The 27,056-nt window shown below is 43.2% G+C and overlaps 1 protein-coding gene across 3 annotated transcripts in view; it reads left to right on the top strand.

Moving 5' to 3' along the window:
- The window catches only part of AOAH (acyloxyacyl hydrolase), a 183,060-nt gene that overhangs the window by 80,002 nt on the left and 76,002 nt on the right, over positions 1-27,056 (top strand). For 2 of the 3 annotated variants that reach the window (XM_021079244.1, XM_021079245.1), the window contains 5 exons: positions 3,642-3,702; positions 5,216-5,286; positions 6,193-6,241; positions 8,806-8,854; positions 10,462-10,556. In XM_021079244.1, coding sequence (XP_020934903.1) covers positions 3,642-3,702; positions 5,216-5,286; positions 6,193-6,241; positions 8,806-8,854; positions 10,462-10,556 — 325 coding nt within the window. The remainder of the gene's footprint in view (positions 1-3,641; positions 3,703-5,215; positions 5,287-6,192; positions 6,242-8,805; positions 8,855-10,461; positions 10,557-27,056) is intronic. The other variant, XM_013985718.2, reaches the window with a different exon arrangement.

The raw sequence follows: 27,056 nt of genomic DNA on the forward strand, positions 1-27,056 counted from the left end.
TCTGGCCCTGAATTGCTGCCCGAGACTCCAATGTGGGGCAGACACACGTGAAAAATTTGTCTCCCTTGTTTTCTTTTATTGTCATGCCCCAGTTTCATGACACAATTTTAGGGACTTTGAAACTTGAAGAGCTCCCTATTATGTAATGAAGAACATTCAGCTGCAATCATAGTTGCTCACTGGATCAAATCAGCTAGCCCGGCCCAGGCAGGCGTAGGGCAAAAGCAGCAGGCAGGCGATTAGCCGCACCAGCCAACGCGATGACTGGGCTTCTAGGTATTTTCCCCATAAGGTTCTCTGCCTCAGACATCTTTGCCACCACAAACATTTTCACCGTGTAACTAATTAACCATGAGGCAGTTTTGCTGTAAAAGATGAAACAATGAAAGATAAAAGTCAGACATGAAAAAGGACATCATGAAACATGAAAAATGAATGACAAAATTAAAGAGACTTTATCATGAGGGACAAAACATCTGAATATATTTAAAGTGTGTGTATATTTCACAGCAGTACTGTGCAAATGACTGATCTTATTTGTGTCTGGTACCTAAGTGACTGTCTTCCAGGTCTTTCATTCTCAGTATTTTACACATTATTTTTGCTTGTTGATTCATCTCCTCGTTCAGCATCATATTTTTTTCTTTTTCACTAAAATTTCTTCATTTGTTTAGAGAGGTGTCCGTTTCCAAAAACTAAGATGCATATTTATACCTGAGCTTTGTATTGCACTGTTGTTTGTTCCTAGCGTATTGTCACAAGTCTATTGATAAACATTCCAAAGTTCTGCACCTTCCAGGCCTTGGTCGCTTTCTCCCCCATTGTGATGTGTTTCAAATAAGAAGCCAACTCTTTGGACAAATCATCATCATCTATAATGATTTTTGTATTTTATATATATATATATGTGTGTGTGTGTGTGTGTGTGTGTGTGTGTATGTGTGTGTGTATATATATATGTGTGTGTGTGTATATACACACACACACACATATATATCAAAAGAAACTCTCAACCATCGTTTTACCTTTTATGGCAAAATTGTTTTATGGCCAATTTTTTACTCAGTGAAAAGTTTGCCGCAAAAATGCTTGCTGCAAAGGTGATTATGGCAAAGAAGCTTATGGTCAAAATACCTAAAAACATCAGACACACGTAACTGGATGGAACACTGCATGGCCAGGAACCTGAAAATCTGGAGAGTCTATGAATTAGATTCAGGATGCCTCCAGAAAATAAAATATCGTAAGAGCAGACATCAGATTCCTATTTTCTCAACCCTAGAAACCATCCTTGGAATCACTGCTAGCATTGCACATAATAATGAAAAGAGCAAATATTTTGTAAGTGCTTATCATGTGCTTGGCACATATCTTCATACTTTGCATGTAGCACCTCATTTAGTCTTGGTAACAGCCTTAGGAAGCAGATATTGACATTGACCCCATTTACAAATGCAGTAACAGATGTACAAAAAGATTAAATAATTTGCCTAGGGTTACCTAGCCAAGTAAATAGCAGCCCTGTGATTCAAACCCAGGGATTTTAACTTCAGAAACTAGAGCAGCATTAAGGGGCTTCCCATACTTTTTCGTCCTACTCTAACACCCATCACCTAATTATTTGCTTTGAAAATGTTTTCTCATCCTTTAACTTTCACATTAAGTTCACCCCCTTCCCTCTGTAGGGTTAGAAATGTTTCCTTTCTTGATGCACAACCCTCTTACAGCATTTTCTCCATAGTACTGTAGTTATCTTTTTTTTTTTTTTTTGTCTTTTTAGGGCCACACCTGCAGCATATGGAGGTTCCCAGGCTAGGGGTCGAATCGGAGCTCTAGCCACTGGCCTGCACCAGAGCCACAGCAACTCGGGATCCGAGCCGCGTCTGCAACCTAACCACAGCTCACGGCAGCGCCGGATTGTTAACCCACTGAGCGAGGGCAGGGACCGAACCTGCAACCTCATGGTTCCTAGTCGGATTGGTTAACCACTGCGCCACGACGGGAACTCCTATAGGTCAAGTTTTGACACCAAATGAATGATTGCAAATTTGAGAGTAAGAAACCACCCTTGGTTTTCAGAGCCGTTTGGATTGGGGGCTATAAATAAGAGATTTCAGAGTTGATGTCAGTTGCAGTTTATTCTACTTTGCATGACCAATCTACTCTGTATGGTTTTGGTTAGTCATTTTGGGCCTTTAAAATAAGCTGTTGATGGTTAACAGTGAAGTAGCTTTCAAGTTCTAGGGACAACTCTTTGTTCCTTCTTTCAAGGACAAACGCTCATCCCCAATTTGGCAAAGGTAGGAGGGGATCACTTTGGCATCCTCCGTGAGACCTTTCACCCAGCACCTTTTCTCAGCCTGGAAGTATGACTGTTTGGGTCCGTTTGCTCTCTCTCTCCCTCCAACTCCTCTCCCTCTTCCTCCATGTTTTCCCTCCTCTTCTCAACTAGAAAAATAAGACAGCTATCCAAGAGGTCAAGTACATACACTAGAGAAAACTCCCTAGTCTTATAGGAGACGTCATTTCCCACGAGCTCCCCTAACGTGGATTTCCGGGGGGATCTACCATCCCCGAGTTCATAAGAGGCTCCACACCACCAGTTAGGCTCCATGCTGGCTCTGACTGAATTCACTTGCCTTGACTCTCAGAACTGCCGAGAAGCTCTTGATTCAAAAGATAACCTACTAAAGCCTGTAGAGGGTCATTTTACTGGCTCTACATTTTAGGCTCCAAGAACAGCCTCACCCTGCCATAGGACTGCAGTTCCCTGCTACCCTGTAAGTGATTATCCTAGAGGGAAAGCCTTGTTTGCCGTTTGGAAGCTGGAGAAAGTCTGGTAGTGAGGGCAGGGTAAAATCCTCACTCAGGGCAGATGTCCGTGGTTTTGGCGTGAACAGCTTGGTCATCGGTCACATCAGAGCTCTTGGTTTCCCAGGCTCATGAATGGGAGTAAAAGTTGCCAGTTACCAGTTAAATGCCTCAGTTCTCAGAAAAAGTGGTTTAAAAGAGAATAAGCTTCAGAAAAGACTGCTCTCACAGAATGTGTAACATGTATAAAGTCTGCAGTACTGAGCTCATTGACTGGACCAAAAATACAGTTTTCTTCTTTCCTGGGGACCTCAACATCCACAGACCATGCCCTCTAAAACTTTGCTTCCTTATTTCATTTCCCTGCATCGCCAAGTGCAATGTTAGAGGGAAAATAGTTCTATTGGGTGGAGAGAGAGGAGGAGCAACATTTTGGCTGGTGGTCTTATTTTTATGTTATTAATTTTTATTTAACCCTTAGTTGTTTTTTTGGCTTGTTTGTTTTCTTTTCATGGCCACACCTGCAACATATGGAAGGTCCAGCGCTAGAGGTCAAATCAAAGCTGCAGCGGAGGCCTACACTACAGCTTGCAGCAATGCTGGATCCTTAACCCACTGAACAAGGCCAGCAATCGAACCTGCATCCTCACAGACACTATGTTGGGTTCTTAATGCATCAAGCTACAATGGGAACTGCTTATTTTTATTTTTAGAATGGGCTTCTGTCACATAAACTCAACATGGCCATATCTGAAAATGCCTCTATTTGTTTTCACAAACACAGTTTCTTTTTTCTCAACTCACTAGGTGTTCTGTTTTCTTTTTTCTAGAGCTATTGAAAATTCTCTGCCATTCAAAGATACAGATTCAGACAAATACAGTGTTTTCCCAGTAAGTATTGTTACAAGTAACCAGATGTTCACTAAATAATGCATTGCTTCCTACAAATTTATTTCCTTTAATAAGATTGACTACCATTTAAATGTATTATTAATTTGATAATACACTGTTTTATGATATTTACAGACTTTTTGGTATCTTACTAATGCATGGACCATCAGAGTGGATCTTAGTCCTAGGCTGTTTTCATTTCCGGAAGCTATTCCCAGCTAGAATTCTCCATGGGGATAACAGTTATCTTGAAATGTGTTATGAATTATTTTGGAAATTCATTTTTTTTTTTGGCTGCACCCACAGCACGCAAAAGTTTCTGGAAATAGACCCTAGCCACAGCAGTTACAACACCAAATCCTTAACTACCAAGCCACCAGGAAACTCCTTGGAAATTCTTTTTTTTTTTTTTTTTGTCTTTTTTGTTGTTGTTGTTGCTATTTCTTGGGCCGCTCCCGCGGCATATGGAGGTTCCCAGGCTAGGGGTTGAATTGGAGCTGTAGCCACCGGCCTACGCCAGAGCCACAGCAACGTGGGATCCGAGCCGCGTCTGCAACCTACACCACAGCTCACGGCAACGCCGGATCGTTAACCCACTGAGCAAGGGGCAGGGACCGAACCTACAACCTCATGGTTCCTAGTCGGATTCGTTAACCACTGCACCACGACGGGAACACCTCCTTGGAAATTCTTAAACCTACTTTAATTTACTTTTTTTCAAGTGTGTCTGTGTGTGCTTATGTCTGTGTATGCATGTTGAACAGTTAGGATGTTAGCAGGTTCTCTGTGAAGCCCAACAAGCAAGTAACAGATGTCACAAACTCTCCAAAGTTTTGGGGATCTCAGATCATCTGCCTGAGAATGTGGAAAATAAAAACATTGTGTGACATCATCATGACCCTCGATTCTTTCAAATCAGAAGTGAAAAACATAATAAATCCACACAATTACCACTTTGGCTTGAGATTTTTAAAAAACTATTCCGTAGAATGATTAATCATGGGAACAAATAAACCAGTGGTTTCAGAGCCTGAGAAGACTGACCGTTCACAGAGACAGTTCAGGGAGTTGGATGGTCCTGCTGTTTGTGGAAGTGGACACACACAGGAACACACATGTATACACAGACACACGTGTGTAAAACAGGCCTTTCACATAACCACCCACATGGATGCACATATTCCCACATCCACACATTCACCCCTTCCACCCAAATAGCACACACCCAGTAGCACGTATACACACACAGCCACAGACACATGCTCTCTCTCTCTCTCACACACACACACTCACACACACATACACACACACACAACCACCTGTGACTGGCCCTGCTACTGTATTACATTTCCTCTTACACAGGATATCTCAGCATATTCATCTTAATTTTTGCCGTGATCTCTAGCTTTCCTAGACTGTATTTGAATTTAAAACTGCAGACACTGTGACTGGCTTTCCCTGTGGGTAACAGCAAAGCAGACCTGACCCTTCCTGGTGTCCTCTTCAATTTCAGACCCTGCGGGGCTATCACTGGCGAGGGAGGGACTGTAACGACAACGACAAGATGGTATACCCGGGCAGAAGGTAACCGTCTCTCTGCGAGTCACTGGTTATGAAAACTGCCGTCTGAAAGGGAGGCAGGAGGCATAAAGACCTCCCCCAGTCTAGGGGATTCGTGCTGATGGAGAGAAGGGCCCTCTGTGTCCCTGCTGAAGTAAAGCTCAGTGAAGAAACAGTGTGGGTTCATTCATTTGCCCAAAAAATGCTCATCAAGCACTTCCTAGCCACCAAGCACTGTGCATCACACTGGGTGGCAAACAAAACAGAAGCAGGCCCCCTCTCATGGAGTTCACAGTCCAGTGGGAGAAACAAGTGAGTGGACAGGTCAATGTGGAGGTGTCTCCAGCCTCCTGCACGAGTTCTGTAGGCAGCCCTGGGCCCAGAGGAGTAGCCGCTCCCACTAGGAGCCAGACAAGGGCTGCAGTGTGTGGGGCATGGGTCACATTTCAGTCCTGGCTGATGTAGAGCCCATCACATCTCCGACTTCAAACAATGGGCACGCCAGCCTTGCTCTTAGCTGTGACTGTAGTGCCAAAGCGTTACATCAACCAGATGTTTGGGACTCGAGGGGCATAATTGTAATGGTGTCACCTGTCGAAATAAAATGGACTGCAGATGTGTCCATTGTGCTCATCAGCATCTTTTTGCAACAGCACAGTCCACGAGCATAGGCAGTCATGGAAACACCGCCTTTGGTCCGCAATTCCCAGCAAACAGCCAAAGCTGTGATAATGACAGAGGCTGAGTGAGACTTCTCTGTGCCCCCACACACGAGGGCACGGGTCACTTTTCCCAGAAGAATCTGTCTTCAATCATTGTCTGTCAATGATACTTGATATAGCACCCATTCATTCAGTCACTCTTTTGTGGTGCTAACATTCAGGGTGACAGGTACTTGCTGAAGACCAAGTTGATGTGTTTTCTTCCTAGGCCCAACAGCTGGGATGTACATCAGGATTCGAACTGTAATGGCATTTGGGTAAGCAGCTCAGTTCGCACTGAATCCTGTTCTCTTGCTCTCCACCCTCCGTAGAAGCCCCTTGCCTGGGTACTTTAGTCAGACCAGAGGAAGAAGGAGGCAAACTAAAGCACCTCTTCTTCTGCTGTTTGGAAGAGGGGCATAGAATCCAACGGCACGGGAAGAGCATCCGTAATGTGATGAGAGTTGAGGCTCAATCAGTCACAGCTTCCGTAAGCCTTGCTTAAGGTCATTCACATCTAATCCCTTTATCCTGTTGGGAAGAGTGTGAAATTAAATGGAGAGCGGTGTTAGCAAAGTTTTACAGCAGCCCAAGCAGCTGTTGGTGCAAACCCCATGCTGTCACCGTTCGTTGCAGCCATTTTTGTTCTATTTCATAAGGCTAGTCAGGCAGAGTGGAAGTTACACCGTGGTCACCCCACCACCCATATCCTGAGGCATCTGATGTCAGTGCCCCAGTTCCCTAGGAAAAACAGATTCCTAGGGAACTGGGCTTCAGGTAGAGGAAAGGGAAGGAAGGAGGAAAAACCAACCAGACACTTATCTGAGGACAATAAGGGCAGCAGACCCAAGTTTTATGAGGTCTTGAGCTTATATGATCTGATGGGTCTTCACCAAAAAAAAAAAAGAATACCACATAACAAAGACAAAATCAAGTATGAAAGTAAAATTAATTAGAACGATGCAAGAAATCCTAGTAAATACTGGGGCCTTAGAAATTCAGGTCCCTTTCTTTTGAGATCTCTTTCCTGATTTACCGGGAGTACTTTGGTAGAAACACTGTTCCAAGTGCAGCCTGGCTTCCCCTCTCTACTTAAAACACTCTGTAGCTCCCAGCTGCCCCCAGCACTCACGCAGGCAGAGATCACACAAACTAGGAGCCCTGAAGTTTAAGATTCCTCAGCTTCAAAATAGATTGCCTCTGAGTGGTTACCTAATTTGCTTGGATAAAGAGCATAAGGTTTCTATAAATAGTTCCCTCTCTCCAGGACATGGATGGTCTATGCCTTTTGGAATAAGGAGAACAAGACAGATCGTACTCCCAATAGAGCCCACCCCACCCACCCTATCATCAACCACACTACCTTTTCATGATGAGAAGATGTCTGCCCTTGATCTTAAGGTATCAAGGTATCAAGACCTCCAAGGGAGCTCTTGTTCTGATAAAGGCGAACTTAGTTGTCATGTTGGAGGACCACGGGGGTTATTAGTGTGGGAAGCTGCAGTCTTGGTTCCAGGACCCCGTCCTTGCCTCAGCCATGGGATTCCACCTACATGAGGAAGGCCAGTGAGAGACTGTGCTAGACCAATAGAAACCCACCAGCAGCCCAGGGAGCTGAGACTCAGAGTTTATCATCTGTAATAAGAGAAAGACACCTGACCTGCACACCTGTCCTTCTCCATGGAGAAAAAAATGATCCACAGAATCACAGACATCAACTCAGAGGGGACTTGACAACCACCAAGTCCAGCATTTCCCGAGAACTTCAGTGTTTAGTGTGAGGTTAAAAGGTATGGGGGGAGGGGCGCTATAGCCAAGTTTAGAAAGTACTAGATCGAGTAAGCCTGAACAGTTTTCATTTCCGAATTTCTCAGCATCTTTAACATTTGAATGCACATGGTGAGCCCCCGAAACCCCAAGTGTGAACACGCTGTTTCCAGGGCATCTTTGACCATCAGACACTTTCTTAGAATACTGTTTAATGCCATTAATAGCTAGCAGAATGCCAGTGCTCTCCAGAGCACAATTTGACAAGCAAAAGAAAACAAAAACCAAAAAAATGTGTATGTGTGCACATGTGTGTGTTTAAAGCTTTCCCTTAAAGCTTTAAAACTAGACTCTGCGTGAACCTTCGAGTGGCCAGCTGTTTCACTAATACACAGCTTTAGGTTTACACGTCAGAAAGTCATCTCAGCTGGGGTAACTCCGTCCCACTCATGGGCCCAACCTCACGTCTCGGTTTCTCTCTCCTCATTTGCATTGACACTTGGGATAATTGTGTATGGTTTAGCCTGTCTTGTTAAACTGTAGGATGACCAGTAGCATCCTTGGCCTCATGCACTAAAAGCCAATAGTTCCTTCTCCCCTCATTGTAACAACCAAAGATGTCTCCAGAAATTGCCAGATATCCCTTGGGGTTGGGGTCGGGGCCAAAATCAGCTCCGTAGAGAATCCCTGCTCTAGAAGCACTGATCCTTAGCCACTGGAGATGTTAGCTTCAGCTTAGAGACTGTTGAACCCACTCTGACCCTGTGTCCCAGTCACTGAGCAGACCCCTGGTGCTCCCTCCCGGGGCCACTCCTAGCCCTCAGAGCCCTGCCCTGCATCCTTCTGAATGAGATCATCACTTTCTAGATTGCTCCTTACTCCTGTCAAACTGAAAGCCCAACTCACTTACATAGCATATTGCTATGTTGGATTAATGGCTCAAGAGACTTTAAAGGGTTTTATCTACTGATTTGCCTTGGTGTTTTTAAAGCCATTTGGGAAGGATTGCCGGTACATATCTCACATCTATATACATTTTAAAATAACTGCTAATCTCATCATTTCTCTTTTGAAGGGTGTCGATCCAAAAGATGGAATTCCATATGAGAAGAAATTTTGTGAAGGTATGAACTGTAAAATTCAGTGTACTTATTACAGTAGAATATTCTTTTCTAGTCTGAGTCAGATTGAAGCGAACAGACCACACAAGTGAAGAAGTGCCTGATGTTACACCATAATGTTGACCAATTTATATTTGTTTTCATGACAAATTAGAAAAATTCATGAAAAACATAATAGAAAAATGAGGCAGAATCTAGACAAAGCAAAACTGAATTTGTTTAATTGATTCCTTTACTGGGGTGTTGGAAGCTTTAATGATAATATTAGAAAAGACCTTAAGACAGATAACAGGATAACTGAAATCCAGCACTTTTCCAAAGAAGAAACCAATTGGAGGGGATAGATTTTAATCTTTTCCATGTCCTTCTCAATACGCTACAAGGTCAGACATCTGGACCTGTACCGGTGTCCTGGTGTCGACTGAACTAAAGACTCTGGGAGATTTGGGAAAGACCTCCAAGCTATAGCCATTGAGCGTTCCCCCAAATTCCTGAGCAAAAGCTCTGTATTCTAATTACTCTGAAGCCACAGACCCTTGGGGAGGGGAAGATTCTCTCAGGACCTTTTTATTTTGGTCTTTTTGTCTTTTTAGGGTCACCCCCACAGCATATGGAGGTTCCCAGGCTAGGGGTCCAGTTGGAGGTCAGAGCCACAGCAACTCGGGATCTGAGCCACGTCTGCAACTCACACCACAGATCACAGCAATGCCGGATCCTTAACCCACTGAGTAAGGCCAGGGATCAAACCTGCGTCCTCATGGATGCTAGTCAGGTTTGCTAACTGCTGAGCCATGAGGGGAACTCCTCTCTCAGGATCTTAAAGGGGTTTGGAAGAGTATATGCATCACCTTTGGGTAAGTGATTGATTTGTGTAGATGGGCATCTCTGAATCAGATTAAGGGATTCTTCTTTTTTTTTTTGCCACCCTGGGGCAATGGGAAATTCCCAGGCCAAAGACAGAACCCATGCAATGGCAGCAACACAGGCCACTGCAGTGACAATGCCACATCCTTAACCTGCTGTGCCACAAGCATACTCCCAGATTAAGTGGTTCTTAACCTCCAAACATGTAGGGCTGCACAGAAATCTTTATATCTCCATCTTCCCATTAATCAGCAATAACTGTCCATCCAGTGCTTTTGTATATATAGATTAAGGACTTTAAAAGACCAGGACGACTTTGAAAACTCAAAATTGCTCCATAAGATCACTGATTCTTAAAGTGAATTACTACAGAAATAGGTATGTTTTCCAAGAAAGCAATTTTCAGAACCAAAATTTAGGGCATATTTTTGAGTTCAGAAAAGTTTTGATGCTTTTATTCATCCATCATTCACTCAAGATGGTGCACTGCAGATTGTTCTGTGCTGAGCTAGGAAACACACCTGCATCTGTATGGCTTAGCTAGCAGTTTCAATGGCCTAGAAATCTCATCCAGTTCCTAAATGTTATGCTCCTCACCCTCCAACACACAGAAAGTGGCAGTGCATCACTGTTATGATGCTGTGTGCATGGAATACACACCAGGGTATGTAGTCACCTAACTACCCAATCTGGAGGCTCCAAACTACTTGAGTGCATAAATAATGCAAATAAATTGTGCCACCTAGGTTCACAGCCCAGGGGAATCATTTTGCTGGGAGACTCGGCTGGGGCTCATTTTCATATCCCTCCAGAATGGATCACAGCTTCGCAGATGTCTTTGGTAAGTAATTTTGTAGTAATCATCCCGGATGTGCTGGCCTTTGTGTTTGTTTCCCCCTTGCTCTCTATAAATGCGATGCCAGTTCCAAACAGGTGCAGATTTCCCTCCTCAGCACAATCTGCCGTGAAAGGCACATCCACAGCCTTTTCAGTTCAGTTAAGTTCAGACAGTCTGATAAGAACAACAGGCGCATAACAAGAGCCACCTTGTCCATTAGAGAAGGAGGATGGTGCCCCTGCCAGGTGGAAAGGAACCTTGGGCAGAGTGGGAAGCCATGGTCATATGGCCACCTTGGCACATGGCTCCCTCTTCACTGTCTTAGAAAATGGAAACTCTGACCCAGGGAAATTAAATTACAGAAATGACCAATTCTTCCTTGACCCCTTTGCTCACACTGAAGAAGTGGGACAGGAATTTGAACCTTCTCTGATTGACCCTCTCCCAAGTTCCAAAACTGGGCAAACACAGGTCTCCGTTGTGAAGATGAGCAGAGAAACTTTTGAACATATAAAAAATGTTCATGCTCTCCAAAGAAGAGAGCTCTTTTGAAAAAAGCTTGCTGCAGGAAAGCAATATTTTGTAAGATGGTAGATTTAGATTCTCAACGGTAATTTCGAGGAGATTATACTCATGAAAAAGGAACAATATGAGATCAGGGAGGGCTACTTTTAGAGGAAACAGTAATTGCCTGATGTAAAGATGCAATAGCATGCTGACGAGCAAGCTGGACAATGCAAAAAACAGGATAAGCAAAGCAGTTGGCCAACTAGGGAAATTCTGGAACTCAGCGAAAAGGCATGCAGGATGGGTCCTGGAGACTGAACAGAAACCCCCAAAGAAAAGAGCACATCAGGGAGAGAGGAAGTGGTGACAGTAAACAGTAAAAGATAATTTTCTAGAACTGAGGAAATCCCTGACTTTAATCCAAAATCCCAATGAATTCCAGAGAGCGAGAGTATAAAATAGACTGTCCTTACCATGTCTTGCTTTTCCATTTTATTCCAAATATAAAGAAAAATCTTACAGCCATTCTGTTCAACAAACAATCAAGCGACATACTAGAAGGAAAAATCCTGCATTTTTCAACAGTAAATTTCAGAAAATAGGGAAATGGCCTCTATAGCATTTTGAGGATTATGTGTCAAAATGCTCCACCCAGAGTTCCCTGGTGGCTCAGTGGGCTAAGGATCTGGCATTGTCACTGCTGTGCTCTGCTTACTGCTGTGCTCTGCTTACTGCTGTGGCACAGGTTCAGTCTCTGGCCCAGGAACTTCTACATGCCTTGGGCATGGCCAAAAAAAAAAAAAAAAAATCCACCTGCCAAGGTATTGTTCCTATCTGAGGGCCACAAAAACATATTCTCAGTCATTCAAAGACTCAGAAAACAATAGATTTATGCCTCCCTAAAAATTATTTTAAGAAATATTCTAATCTCTTTGAGCATGGTATTAAAAAGAGGAAGTCATAAAAAGTTATTAGACTTAATTTCATAAAATTTTCAAATGTATGCAGTGTTAAACATTTCAAAAAATTAAAAGACAAATGAAAAGCTAAAATGCTTATTTATAACATATAAGACAAGATTTAAATCCTCTAATAACAAAGAGTTCCTGCATATCAATAAAGAAAAATCATTAATTTTTTAATGATCAAGAACATAGCCAATAAATATGAAGACATCTTCATCTTCACTAGTAGTCCAAGAAAAAAAATTAAAATATCAATGTGATATCTATCATCTGTCAAATAGGCAAGTGTTTAAAAATGATAAAGGCCTACTTTTAGTAAGAATATGAAGAAAGGGACGTGTTCATTCACCACCAGTGAGAGTTTAAGTTGCTAGAACTTCTCTGAAAGGCCACTTGACAATATGTATAAGGTGACATTAAACTGTTTGTGATTTTTAACCAATAATTCCACTTCTGAAAATTCATCTTTAAAACGAATCTGTCATTTGCTCGAGTCCATGTACATGAATATTCATCAATTATTTATAAGGGCAAAAATGAAAAAAAAAGAAATTAAAAATCAAAAAATAGGGGATTAAATAAGTAGAAATATATTACATCCATAGAATGAAATAGTATGCAACTGTCAATACACATGTTATAAACTCATTTCTTAGCAAGAAAATACGTTCATGATAATTTGTTAAGGGGCCAACCCAGGTTACAAGGCAGTTAATACATGAGCTAGTTTTTATGAATATATAAATGTGTTCATGTGTGCAATCAAAACAATTGGAAGGTTGTAGATCACTGGTATTCTGGATAACTTTTTTCTGATTTTCTTCAATGAATTTTTGTTATGTATGTATCAAATATTTGAGGGATTGTTTTGTTTGGTTTTATGAAAATAGCTAAGGAAACCAGCTAAAGAATACTAAAGCGTTACTTTTTAAAATCTTTATCAAAGCCCTCCAAGGTAGGTGTTACTACAACACAGCCTCACTTTGCAGACAAGTACTCACAGAGGTTGAAGAGACTGACTAAAGCCACACAGCTAAGAGGTGCAAAACCCTTTCCTGTCAGCATCATCTTGAACTAGCCACCTAACCAAAAACTCTGTAGATGATGATAGAGACTGTCTCAGGCAAGGCCATGCGCTGCAGGGAGCTGAGGTCTATGGAAATGCTTTGGAAACTGTATGTTGGATTCAAAACAGATTGACACATAGCTCCCACAGTGCAGTGGTGGCAGCTACCCAGGCTAGTCCATGTCCTATCCCACACCTGGCCTCTGGAGGTTGACATGAGGGGTGCCCCTCACTTTAGGGTTCTCCTGGGGAGGACAGCCTCTGTCACACTCTCACTGGACAGCTTGACTCACAGGATGCTAAGTCTCTGGGGAAAAGAAAGACCCACTGAGAAAACACTTCAAAAAAAATCACCCCACAGTCCCGGGAGCCAGCCCCATCCTGGAGTCTGGACAGTTGAAATTTGGATTATAGCATTTTTTAAATCTGCTATTTGCAACAACAAATGAATTGAAATACTGCAGATCAGCAAGTGTCGGTTTGGCACCCACCCCACCCCTGTCACTTTTTGGCAGTAAACGAGTAGTTTTGAGAAATGACTATGAGAATGGCAGTGATGCAGGGCCGATGAGGAACCCAAATAGGGCATAATATTAATTGAGACTCATGAGTTTCATCAAATGTCAATAAGGCTATCGGTGGTAGGGACAATACTACAGTTTTAGTGTCAGTTTGTCATCCGTTTCAAGCCTTGGATGTTCTAGGGTCTTAAAATGTCTCTCCAGGTTAACATTCCTCTCCAAGTTCAAAGTTAGCCTGGGCCGCTTTAGTGGGATACAATTTGATTAGGATGAAAGATGGGACAAGAAGAATAAAAAAGAGATTTTGCTCAGAAAGCTGACATTGAAAATGAAGCTTTACCACCAAGTAATTATCAAAATAATGCTGCACACACCACCCCAAATCTCAGTGACTTAAAACAACCATCACTTCTCACTGACACACCTGTTTTAGGCTGGGCTCTGTTGGTCTTGGCTCCAAGCTGATGGTTGGGTCCAGGTCTGCTCCACACATCCCTCGTTCTTCCTTGGTGGGTCAGTCTATTCAGAGTATATTATTTTCGCGGTCATGGCAGAAGAGCAAGAAGACAAGGTCCCCACACAGACACATTTCCTGCGTCATGTCCACCATCAACCCATCCACCAAGACCAAGATCAGTGGGGCAGGAGTGAGAGAGGGAAAAGTGTGAATAGTTCCTCTATTGCTTTTATCTAATTAGAAATGTTAAACTTTGGTGGACAAAAATAAGCAAATACAGAAATTATGGAGAAATTACTGACATTCCCCTAACACTACCATCCAGAGAGAACCATTTTAACATTTTGGGGTGTCATATTGGTTTTGAAATATTCTTTTAATATTCTTACTGGGGAAAAAAAAGAAGATATAAAGTCAATATTAGAAGCAATTTTGCGAATATTAAAAAAAATTACCCCCACTATCTTAATGTTTTCTCAGTATGTTTACACTCTTACCCAGCATTTTACCACCACTGTGCACACATACACACACACATGCACACTATGTGGTCACAAGAAGAGCAAGTACACAATTGGCAATGCTCCATAATCATTTTTGCACCTTTCTGCTTGGTCTTTTTACTCATTATATTGGCCAGTGTTCATAATATCCTTTTCAGTGTACAAGCCATAATCCACAACTAAATGTTAAGTTGATTCATTGTTTAATTTTCTGGCTAGTATGGATCATGCTCCTTTTTTTTTTTTACTCATTTTTTAATTGAAGTCACCCTGGCGTATAATACTATGTAAGTTTCATGTGTGCAATATTGTATTACAACTTCTGTGTACACTACGCTACGGCATGCTCACCACCAAAAATTTAGTTTCTATCCATCAGCATACAGTTGGCCCCCTTTACTCAGTGCCCATCAGCAGAGGAATGGATGAAGAAGATGTGGTACATATATATACTGGAATAGTACTCAGCCATTTAAAAAAAAAATGATGAAATCTTAGCGTTTCCCTTGTGGCACAGTGGAAACGAATCTGACTAGTATCCATGAGGATGCGGGTTCGATCCCTGGCCTCACTCATTGGGTTAAGGATCTGGCGCTGTCGTGAGCTGTGGTGTAGGTTGAAGACTCGGCTCAGATCCTGTGTTGCCATGGCTGTGGCGTAGGCTGGCAGCTGTAGCTACAATTTGATCTCTAGCCTAGGAGCTTCCATATGCCAAGGTGCAGCCCTGAAAAGCCAAAAAAAAAAAAAAGATGAAATCTTGCTATTTGCTGCTACATTGATGGACCTTGAGTTGAGGGTTTTAAGCTAAGTAAAATCAGTCAGAGAAAGACAAATATATGATTTCACTCAAATATGAAATATAAAATACATGCTTTTAAAAAAAAAAACTTCCAATTTTTAAAACTTATCATCTACAGAATCTCTTCATTAGCACAGAGTCGGCCTAGGTATAAGTACCATGCCTAGCAGCTATTTATGAGGTATACTGAGCTCAGATGGCCCCTGTTTTTGTTGTTTGTCTTTTAATGCTTCTGGTGAGAGTAAGCAAAACATCAGCAAATCCTAACCCAGGACTTAGCACGTGCCAAGCCCTGCGTTAGGGGCAAATGACCCAGAGGTGAAGAAGATGGAAAGAACCCAGGTGCTCAGAGAGCTTCAGGCCTTGTGGGGAAGTGCAGACAGACAAGCACATAGGAAACTCCAGAGTGATGATACCCACATGCTCCCCAGAGTGGAGGGAACAGGGGTGTCAGAGCATCCATCATAGCAGACCTAGGAAGGAGTGTCTGAGGGGCTGCAGGAGCACATGCAAAGGCTCACAGGGAAGAGGGTGCAGCATTCTGAGAAAGTCAGTAGGGCTGAACTGACTTTGAGCACAAGGTCTGAAGATAAGAGAAGAGCCTAGAAAGGTGGATAGGAGCCCATTTCAAAGGACTTGAAAGCCACGTTCAGGAACCCAGAGTTTATCCTGGAGCTAATGGGAAGTTGTCACAGGGGCTTAAACTAAGAAATAGCATATTTGAATATCAGAAAAATCACTCTGGTTAATGGGCAGGATGAAATCCGATGTTGCCTTGAGCTGTGGTGTAGGTCACAGATGCAGCTCAAATCTGGCATTGCTGTGGTTGTGACATAGGCTGGAGGCTATAGCTCTGATTTGACCCCTAGCCTGGGAACCTCCATATGCATCCGGTGCGGCCTAAAAAAAAAAGACAAAAAGAAAAACCAGAAATTCGGGATGCTTTTATAACAGATGTTGAAAGTTGAACTATTTCTTTCTACCTGTTTTAACAGAGGCCCCAAGGCAGTGTGGGCCAACTCTTCCCACCTTCCACAGATATTCAAAGGACTTCAGAAGAACCGGCCAAAGAAGGGAGTGAAAACCGTTTCTGCAATCCATAGCTGAACTCCTGCCTTAAAGATCTAAGAGAGCTGAGGCTGGGAGTGGCTATGTCAATATGGCAGTGGGGGGTAGGGGGAGGAGAAAGGGGGTTCAGGCAAGAAGACCCGCTAGGAGTTTGTTATGACTCCAAAAAAAGTGTCCTAAGCTAGACGAGCTGAGTGGGGAAAAATAGAAATGGCTGAACTCAGAAGTTACCTAGAATCAACAATGAACAAGTACTTTTCTCACACCCTCCCTGCTCTTCAGACTTGACGTCCAGTTTCTGAAGAGACCACCCTCCCCCAGCTGCGTATCTCACCAGGCTGGGGTTAACCCAGGGCTGTTCCTGCATCCTTGAATCTGGGGAGGCTGCCTGGACTTCCTCCTCCTCCTCCCCGCAATGCAGGGTCTAAGCCAGCCTTTGGAGATACTACTGCAAGAGTCTACCCTCCTAAGAAACTCCTGGTGCTTCTGGTTCCTCTGTACCACACTCCCTGACCCCCAGAGTTGCGGTGAACTTATAATTCATTGTCTAACCTTGAGAGAAAAAGGATTTTTACTGTTAATTATCAAGGACAATAGCCATTAACCCAGACTAGTCCAGACAAATTGGGATGTCTGGCTGTCCTACTGATAACACAAGAGCCATTGTGGAACTGATACTGCGAGTCAAGATCAGTGCCCAGAAAGGAATTTCAAGCCCCTAAATTAGCTCTGTGAAAAATAATCTTGGGCTTTGAATCTGACATCCCTGGTTTCAAATCCTGGCTTAGCCACTTATCTTATTTTCTCTGAGATTTAATTTCCTCATGTATAAAATATAAATAATGATAGATATCTGATCAGAAATTCAGGATGTTAGAGTTCCATTGTGGCTCAGAAGAAATGAATCTGACTAGCATCCATGAGGATACAGGTTCTATCCCTGGCATCACACAGAGGGGTCAGGATCCAGCGTTGCCGTAGGAGAGACATGGACAGGTATCCCCAGAGACTGACATCAAAAGAGTGGCGTCTGAGCCTCTCGTGAGTAATATAAGGGTGATGATGGACAGAGTGTGTGTCCCCGGGCAAGGCCATAGTCTTCCTTAAAAATGAAGGTGGGGGACTTTTCTCCAGCCTGTTCAGCAGACAGAGGGTCTGCATTTGGATCCTCTACCACAGACTGTGACACAGGGAAAGACCCACTGGATCCCTCCATGGGCTCATATCCCACACGCAAAGGAACGGTGGTGGGACCGCCTCTTGCAAAGTGGACATCTGTCTGGGTGGCCTCTCTAGGTATCTGATGATGGGAATGCATAGGATCAACCAAGACCCTTTAGGAATCCACAGCGTGTTTGGTGCCATTCCTTTGCTGCGCCAGGTAGTAAATCATATCCTGGAAAGGGCTGGAAGTGCTGGAGAAAAACAAGTGTTCATTGTTCCATAATAGATCGTTCTTCCCTTTATGAAACTAGTCCACATTTCTTTGCCTTTGCCTCCCTGTAAGGCAGAAAACTCCTGCAGCTGCATCACCCATCCCAACTGCACACCGAAAAGGAATCCACAGCCCTGGGTATCTTTCCTGCGCTAGCCCCTCTCCCCTCCTGCTCACTCCATCCTCTAGTTAAAACAGTGTGGCACCCGAGAGGCCTGTTTATAGCTAATTAGATTAGGAGTGTGTTCATCTGGAAAGATATTTGTAGTTCAGTAAAGAGAGTGTGAAGAATCACCCTCGTGGTTCCGCAGAAACAAAGAATTCTGAACCTCGCCCTGCTGGGAGCAGAAAGACTTTTCTGCCCTCTTCCTCGTCCGAACAAACCTTAGTGGCTCTCCAAGATGTCCTTTGTCGTCAGGTTCAAAATGAGCTTCTCGTATCACACAGAAGATCTCACCCTTGGAAGATTTCAAAGAGAAAGAGCAAATCTGAAAACACTTCCGTGCCATCTTATTTTTTTTTTTTTTTTCAGGGGAAAAACAATCACTGCTTGAGTTGTTTTGTTGAAAAAGAAGGGGAGGGAGAAAGATCATCAGGGCCAGCAAGAGATGCTGCCCTCCTGCCTCTTCCCCCATCTGCTTGAAAATTATTTCCAAAATATTAAAAGCTGCGTTTCACTGAACCAGAATTGCAGGATGGGTGGTGGGGGGCGAGGAGGGAGAAGCGATTCTGAAATACAATTTCCCAAATGTTTATTTTGCTGGCAAAGACTGTTGCCTGTACTATTATAAAATCTTAGCACGACCCCTGACAGGCTGTTGTCTGTAGGCTAAGTAGGCACAGATTGAATTTCATGCTGCGTCAAGGACAAAATGAATCCTTAATCTGGCTGCAGAAAAATGCATATTCACCAGAGAGCAAAGCAGCTCCAGTCTTTCAAGCCCCTCTGCATTTCGTTCCTCTCTTGAGATGATTTTGTAAATCAGACGAGGCTCTTTATTAGCCCACAGACAACACAAGCAGTATCTGGGCTCTCTCACCCGGCCTCTCCCTAACCCGTCCTGCCCCTGCTCTCTGCGTTTATCGGTGAGCATAAAGCTTCCATTAAGCACAAAGGCTGATTTTCATGGTGCATAATAAAATATGGAAATTCTACCTCCGCTAACTTCATGTTGACTCCAGAAACATGAAGAGTTAGCGTACTTTATTATTTTTTTCAGATGTGGAAAGGCGGTTGTTTAGTAAAACTGGACAAAATTACATTTTCTTGCTCCTCAGACATCTTGCAGGCTGGTAGATTAAAGAGGCCAAACCCTGAGAAGAGACTCCTCAATCCTAGTTATTTCGCATTTGTTCCATCAGAAAGAGAAGGTTGTGTGCCCCGTGGTGAATCCTCTTCTCCAACAGTGGTCAGGCCATGAGAGGCAGAATATTCTTCTGTTCCCTCTCCCTGTTCACCGGCACAGGCCAGACAGGCTGTTGCCTTGAGTCCTGATCAATTCAATGCCCTTTTCTTCCTTCTCAAGGTGAGCATCTGGGTCTCCTACCTGCCAGCAAAGTCAGGTGCTCTTGAAGACTCATTCTTCTGAACACATCAGTGATCTTGGCCTTCCCTGCCTCCTGCAAGAATTAAAAAAACATCAACACTGGTTGTTATGAAAAAACTACAAGAGGAAATTATTTAAAGCTCCATACTTCTGAAAGGCATTTATAATTACTCAGCCCACATGCCTGCTCCCCAGCACATTAGAGCTCTCCGCACAGAGAGGCAGCGTGAGTCAGTGAACACCTGTGCAAGCCAGTGTGTTGCTAAGACCGGAGAACAATCTCTTGCCCCCTGGTTAATTATATCTACCGCTTTGCTTCACTCGCCCTCCAGTTCCTCAGCCATCAAATGGGTTTCATGACTCTTCGCAGGGAAACATTTTAAAATCTCAAATCGGCTGGCATGTGGGAAGAGGGAAATGCTGGCATTTAAAAGTAATTTTTTTTTTAATATTTCTTCCTATTAACTTTCTTTTTTTTTATTTTTTATTATTTTTGTCTTTTGTCTTTTTAGGGCCGCACCTGCAGCATATGGAGGTTCTCAGGCTAGGGGTCTAATTGGACCTATTGCTGCCAGCCTATACCACAGCCCCAGCAACTCAGAATCCAAGCCGCGTCTACGACCTACACCACAGCTCACAGCAATGCGGAATCCTTAACCCAATGAGCAAGGCCAAGGATCCAACCCGCAACCTCATGGTTCCTAGTCAGCCCGCAACCTCATGGTTCCTAGTCAGATTCGTTTCCATTGGGCCCCAATGGGAACTCCTAAAAATAATTTTGGATGGTTGGGATTGATCACCATGTGGTCAGTCCTTTTCCCTTTTCTATTATTTATTTAAGCACTAACCCTGTGATTTATTTATTCAATGAATGAGTAGAGGGATGCCTTTATCTACTGCCCCATATCCAGTGAAAATGCACTATGTACTCGGACTTTTCCCACAGAATTTCAATTCCTTCCATCGTTATTTCCAGAGTGACTGCAGAACCATATCCAAATTCCTAACAGTGAAAAAACAAGAGTTTAAAATTACCATTCATCCATTCGTCCCTTCAGCTAATCCTTCCATGCCCCTCCTGGGGGAATGACAGAGATTACCCAGCCCAGCTCTCACCAAGGCCTGGGGGTCAAGACTGGCTTCTGTGGGCTTTTCTGGGGTTTTCCTACTTAAGGCAGTGACTGGAGGATTGGTCGGAGGTCAGAGGTAAATCATCATGTCTAGAGAAAAATCAAGAGGCGCATCATGAAACACAAAGGCCAAAGATTCCAGAGGCAAAAGTCAAGGACAACATCACCAAGCATCTAATGCCTGATGGATAAACAACCCAAAGGAGAGTAAATTGAGACCCAAAGAGGTCATGATCTCATGTTGGTAACATATTAGAAAGCCAGCAAGAAGGACGAGTGAGTCAGCCCCTTCTTAAAAGACTAGTTACTACTAATCCGGCAGGGTATAGGTTCAGCTGCTACAAGAAAGAATCTTCAAATTAGTGACTTAAGACGGAAGTGTGCTTTCCTCTTTTATAATAAGGTGTGATGGGCGCGGAGGAGGGTACCTCACAGGGGAAAGCAGGGCAGTCAGGAACATCAGGGTTTAACTAATGCTTGACCAACAAGTAGCAACTGATCAATAAAGACAGTGAAGTAGGAGGAAGAGCTTGTGACAAGCCTGGAGGTCCGAGGGTTCGTGGGTGGCTGCGTGGTGGGAGAGAGAGGGCTGGGGGAAGAGGCTGGTAAGTGGTGCCATACCGGAGGGTGATATAGAATAGCTACAGTAGCTCGTAGAGCAGCCTTTCCCAAACCTAGCTGGTCCCTGCGCTTAACTAAAAGTAAGGATTCTAGGGCCCCACCACAAGCCTACCCAAACAGGATCCATGTTTTGAAGCTCCGCGTGAGAGTCTGGAATACACTTCCGAGGATGGTTGGAGTTGGGGGATAGTTAGGAGGCAGGGACCCTGGCAGAGGCTGCAGCAGTAACCCAGGGTCCTCATACTGCAAATGGCAGTGAAAGCCCAGCTCAGGCCTGGTCATCAGGTGCCCCATTGACAGCTTCCCTTGTCCTCAACGCTATAGCGTGACTGTGGACTTAGGGGCTGCTTCTAGGATCTGAGGCTGGATTCTGCTCCTCAAAAGACGAAAACCACCTCCACCCTAGACGATTAGCAACACGGCTGCTTCAGAAATGACCAAACCTTGGAGTTCCCGTCATGGTGCAGTGGTTAACAAATCTGACTAGGAACCATGAGGTTGAGGGTTCAATCCCTGGCCTCTTTCAGTGGGTTAAGGATCCGGTGTTACCGTGAGCTGTGGTATAGTTTGCAGATGCAGCTCGGGTCTGGCGTTGCTGTGGCTATAGTGTAGACCGGTGGCTGTGGCTCCAGTTAAACCCCTAGCCTGAGAATCTCCCTGTGCCATGAGTATGGCCCTATAAAGCAAAAAAAAAAAAAAAAAAAAAAAAAGAGAGAGAGAGAGAGAAAAATGACCAAACCTTTAAAAAAAATCCAATGGTAGTATCTAAAGAATAGACTTTTATGATCTGCACCCTTTGCTTCCTGTCTCTGACCCTTAGAAGAGTTATTTTTTTCTATTTGTGACTTTTTTCCATTGGCCCCACGAAAGACTGATTTGTGACTATCTCTGTGTAAGAACAGCACATTTTAAACTCTTGTTTTTTCACTGTTAGGAATTTGGATACAGTTCTCCAGTCACTCTGGAAATAGTGACGGAAGGAATTGAAATACTGTGGAAAAAGTCTGAGTACCCAGTGCATCTTCACTGGCTATGGGGCACTTAGATAAAGGCATCCCTCTACTCATTCACTGAATAAATAAATCACAGGGTTAGTGCTTAAATAATAAATAAGAGAAAAGGGAAAAGAAAAAGATTAAGAGGAGCTGACAAGGTAAAACTAAAAAAATGAACTATTTTCAAGCAAGATGATGAGAGATGGTTGCCTGCCATCCTGTCCTCTTTATATTTACTGGTCATATTTGCTAGAATTCTTTGACTGTATCTTCACTGCCCCATAGGTTTTTGCACTGGCGTAGGGTCAAAGATGAAATGCTGTGCCTTTTCCCTGAAAATTACTTATCTCAAATTGAAGGTTTTTAAAATTTTTTTGCCCTTTTTTTTAACGTTTTATTGAAGTATAGCTAATTTACAAGGCTGTGGTAATTTCTGCTGTACAAAAAAGCAACCCAGTCATACATATACACGTACTCATTCTCTCTGATTCTTTTCCCACATAGATCATCACAGAATACTCTGTGTGATACAGCAGGTCCCCATTGGCCAATCATTCCATAGACCTCAGTGTGCATATGTCACTCCCAACCCAGTCCATCTGTCCCATCCCTTACACCTGTGCCCTTTGGTAACCATAAGGTTTTCAAAGTATGTAAGTCTGTTTCTGTTCTACACATAAGTTCATTTGTGTCCTTTTTTTTTAATTCCACCTATACATGGTATCACATGATGTTTGTCTCTCACTGTCTGACTAACTTCACTTAGTATGCTAGTTTCTCGGTCCTTCCATTTTGCTGCAAATGGCATTGTTTCATTCTTCTCTGTGGCTGAATAATATTCTGTTGTGTATAGGTACCACATCTTCTTTATCCATTCTTCTGTCCATGGACATTTAGGTTGCTTCCATGTCTTGGTTATTGTAAGTTGTACTGCAGTGAACACTGGGGCACATGTATCTTTTCAAATTGTGGTTTTCTCTGAATAGATGCCCAAGAGTGGAATTGCTGGATTGTATGGTAGTTCTATGTTTAGGTTTTTGAGGAAACTCCATACTCTTCTCCATAGCGGTTGCACCATTGTACATTCCCAAAGGGTGAGGAGAAAAGGGAACCTTATCACTGTGGAATTGAAAGGCATAAAGCAAGGGAAAAGTCTCACCGTCGCCACCTACTGGATAGACGAAATAGTGGCAGACCATCAAGACTGGGATACCTGGCAGTGCCCATGCTAAACGGGTAGTCATTGTCTCTGATTTCCAGGCTTTGGGACTCTTGCTCCATTATCAAAAGACCAACAACAAAACCTGTCTGCTTCAAGAGTTTGGTTCCTGGGAAATAACATTTTTCAACAGACCTGTTTAACTGATGAGGATATTTTTCATCTTTTTCTCGTAGTGGCAGTTTCCTCCACGTGACTTTGTGCGATTTGAAAATAATCAGTTTAGGTCTCACTCAGTTAAGAGTGTTAGAAAAAGGAATACACTGCTGATTGTTCACAGCATGGCTAGATGGGGAGGGCTCAAATGTAAACAGTGAAATAAGGCACCAAGAATATTCCCTTTGTCATTGAAAGGCTGGCAGAACCAGATGAAAGTGTGATTATTGACATTATTCTCTTTCTGTAACTTAAGATGGTTTTAAGAAACCCAAATATGGAGTTCCCGTCATGGCTCAGTGGTTAATGAATCCGACTAGGAACCATGAGGTTGCAGGTTCGATCCCTGGCCTTGCTCAGTGGGTTGGGGTTCCGGCGTTGCCATGAGCTGTGGTGTAGGTCACAGACACGGCTCGGATCCCGCGTTGCTGTGGCTCTGGCGTAGGCTGGCAGCTACAGCTCTGATTCGACCCCTAGCCTGGGAATCTCCATATGCTGCAGCAGCAGCCCAAGAAATGGCCAAAAGACAAAAAAAAAGAAAGAAAGAAACCCAAATATAAGTTGCCTTTTGACACTAGAACTTAAAATATTCCCAAGTCCAAAGCATTGTACATACTAAATATTAATTAAAAATGGGAACCAGTGGGATTTCTCAAAGTATGGAAATACACACAAAACAATAGTAAATGAAAATATTGCACAGAAGTAATAAACGCATGCCAATTATGACATACAACACTTATGTCACTGATAAAATCAGAAGAATATTGGAAGCAGAGGAGTTCCCATCATGGCTTAGAGCCTAGCAAAAAGAGAATGCTTGGATCTGGCATTGCTGTGACTGTGGTGTAGGCCAGCAGCTACAGCTCCGATTGGACCTCTAGCCTAGGAACCTCCATATGATATGGGTGCAGCCCTAAAAAGACAAAAAAAAAAAAAAAGGGAGTTCCCCTTGTGACTCAGTGGTAACAAATTTGACAAGTATCCATGAGGATGCATGTTCGATCCCTGGCCTCGCTCAGTGGGTTAAGGACTGGCATTGCTGTGAGCTGTGATGTAGGTCACAGATGCGGCTTGGATCTGGCGTTGCTGTGGCTGTGGTGTAGGCTGGCAGCTGTAGCTCCTTTTCGACCCCTAGCCTGGGAACTTCTGTATGCTGCACCTGCGGCCCAAAAAAGAATATCTGAAGCAATGCAGGGGTTGATTTAAAACTCATTGAGTTTCTGATGTTCTTTACAAATTTGGAAAATGTTTCTTGGTAAATACTAAGTCTTTCCACATATGTACATTTAAGGTACATTTAAGATGAGTTTCCTGAGAACATAAATGCTCAAGAGGAATGAGCGGGAATTGATGGAGATCTTAATTTGCGTTTTTCCTGCCTTAAATATCTGAAATATCTTGAGTATAATGTTGCGTGAATAAGGCTTTCAGTGTTTAATGTGATATGACTTAAACATTCTCTTTTTGCTGGGCCCTATAAAACCTTCACTATTAATGGCTGTTACTTCTCATTTTTATCTACCAAATTTACTAATGAAGAGAAATATGTTGAAGCTTCCATTTGTCTGTTCAAGTCTTTTCCATTATCTGGCAATAAACTTTACTCTTCTTAAAACCTGGGACAGTCCACTGGGAAAGAGAGACATTAGGTGATTCTTCCTAAACGTGATAGTTTATCTAGCATAGGGCTTCTACTTGTCAACCTGCTTCTCTCACTGCTTTTTGATCCTCTCCACAGACTTGACGAAGTAGATAGGGTAATAATCAGAAATATTGGAACTGAGATTCTAGTAAAGTATATCTTTTCCCGATTTTGCACAGCTAGGAAAAATGAAACCTTGCCATAACACCATAAGGGAAGTCTGCAGTACTTAATCAGGAAAACAGATTTACTTTATTTCAAGGTGAATCAAATAACTAGGCTATGCCTATGCAGCTGACCTTCCTGGGCCTCCCAGGACTCCAGCTGTAGGATTCAAACCACTCCAGTCCCGGCTGTAATTCAGCCCCAGCTGCTGTCTGTGTCCACCCCTGTTTAAATCCTGACGGGATCATTCCAGGGCTGGTTAGGGCTTCTTGGAGAGCAGCATGGAGTCCAGGATTCTCCCAGGTCCTTGAGACCATTTCTTCTGGTTGATCCAGAGCAGCTGAGCTGGGAAAAAGCTGGGGAGCTGTAGACTCCACGTCCCAAAACAGCATGACTGGCCATTTCTTCACCTGCCCTACTTCTTCCTCAATGTCTTTGCTTCCCCTACTAGGGAGATAAAATGTTTTTACCCACCTCGATTGAGAATGGGGGCTGGATGGAGTATGAGACCCATTTCCAGTTTGTTATATCCAAACAATGAAGTTTTGCTGTGTTGGTAGAGGTCAGATCTCCTGATTCTTAGAGCAAAGCCCTTTTCCTACTTTGCTGGCACACTTGAGAACTGCCATCCCTGTCATTAGCATTCCGGGCTACAGAGAGTATCAGACACACCTCTGTGTCAGCGGAGTTCTTGCCTAATGCCTTCCTCTGAAAGGGAGGCAGAGCCACCCAGAATCAGAAGCCTAGCTCCATACCCTGCTTCCCAAATCTGGGGTTGTCATTGTGCAGATGACTGAGAAAAAGGTGAGTGAGTAGTTTGGGGGAGTGTTGTATCTTTCTGTTAAGTTTTAGCATGTTTTACAGGTTTCGAACTTACTTAACACAGCTCATAAATTCTGCCTACATCTCACAAACCTGTTGCTTGCTCACCATCTCGACTTAACACATCTTATGAGTTTCATCCATTCTATTTGTTTTTGCTTGTCTTCTTTAGCAGAATTGAATATTCTCCAATCCTACAGCAAACACACATTATAAGCAGAAAGACCTAGGGAAAAAAAATAAGATTAAACAGCAGAGAAAACGTTTTATTTAGGGTGTCAGGAGAAATAGAAGCTAAAGGAGAGAGGGCCTGAGTCACAGTCATGGTAGAGTTTGGAGCAGAAATTGGTGGGTGCTTCCTGCTAAAGGGGGGATGAAGTACTGGAATTGCATGGTCCTCTGAGACTTATTGGGAGCCCTCTTTCCATGAGTTTGTGTCTGATCCTTTGATGGGGTAAATCATAACTAATACAGGTGTTCCCCAAGACGCCTCCTTTCCGACCACCTCCCACCCACTTCCAACCACACTTCTGAAAATCATATTTGGGATAAGAATAAGCCTGGGGACCAATTGTAAATTACTCTAATGTTTGAATTTTTATAATGAACTTGTGCTACCTTGTAATCAGAACAAAACAATAAAGACACATTTTCAAATGGTTAAGGAGAGAGAAGTGTGGCTTTTCCTTCCCTGACAGCCTCCAATTCAGTTTCTCTTCAGGAGACAAAAGTGAGGATTGTCGTGGGCGAGCGCGTGAGCAGGTGCAGGGCCGGAGGCCGTTGGAAAAATCGTATTTGATGCTGCAGTTGCTTTGATGTTAATTGGTCCTTAGGCGTTAACTTTTTATTTTTTTATTTTAAAATAACATTGAAGGTGGACTC

The sequence above is a fragment of the Sus scrofa genome, chromosome 18 (genome assembly GCF_000003025.6).
Source record: "Sus scrofa isolate TJ Tabasco breed Duroc chromosome 18, Sscrofa11.1, whole genome shotgun sequence".
NCBI classification, from domain to species: domain Eukaryota; kingdom Metazoa; phylum Chordata; class Mammalia; order Artiodactyla; family Suidae; genus Sus; species Sus scrofa.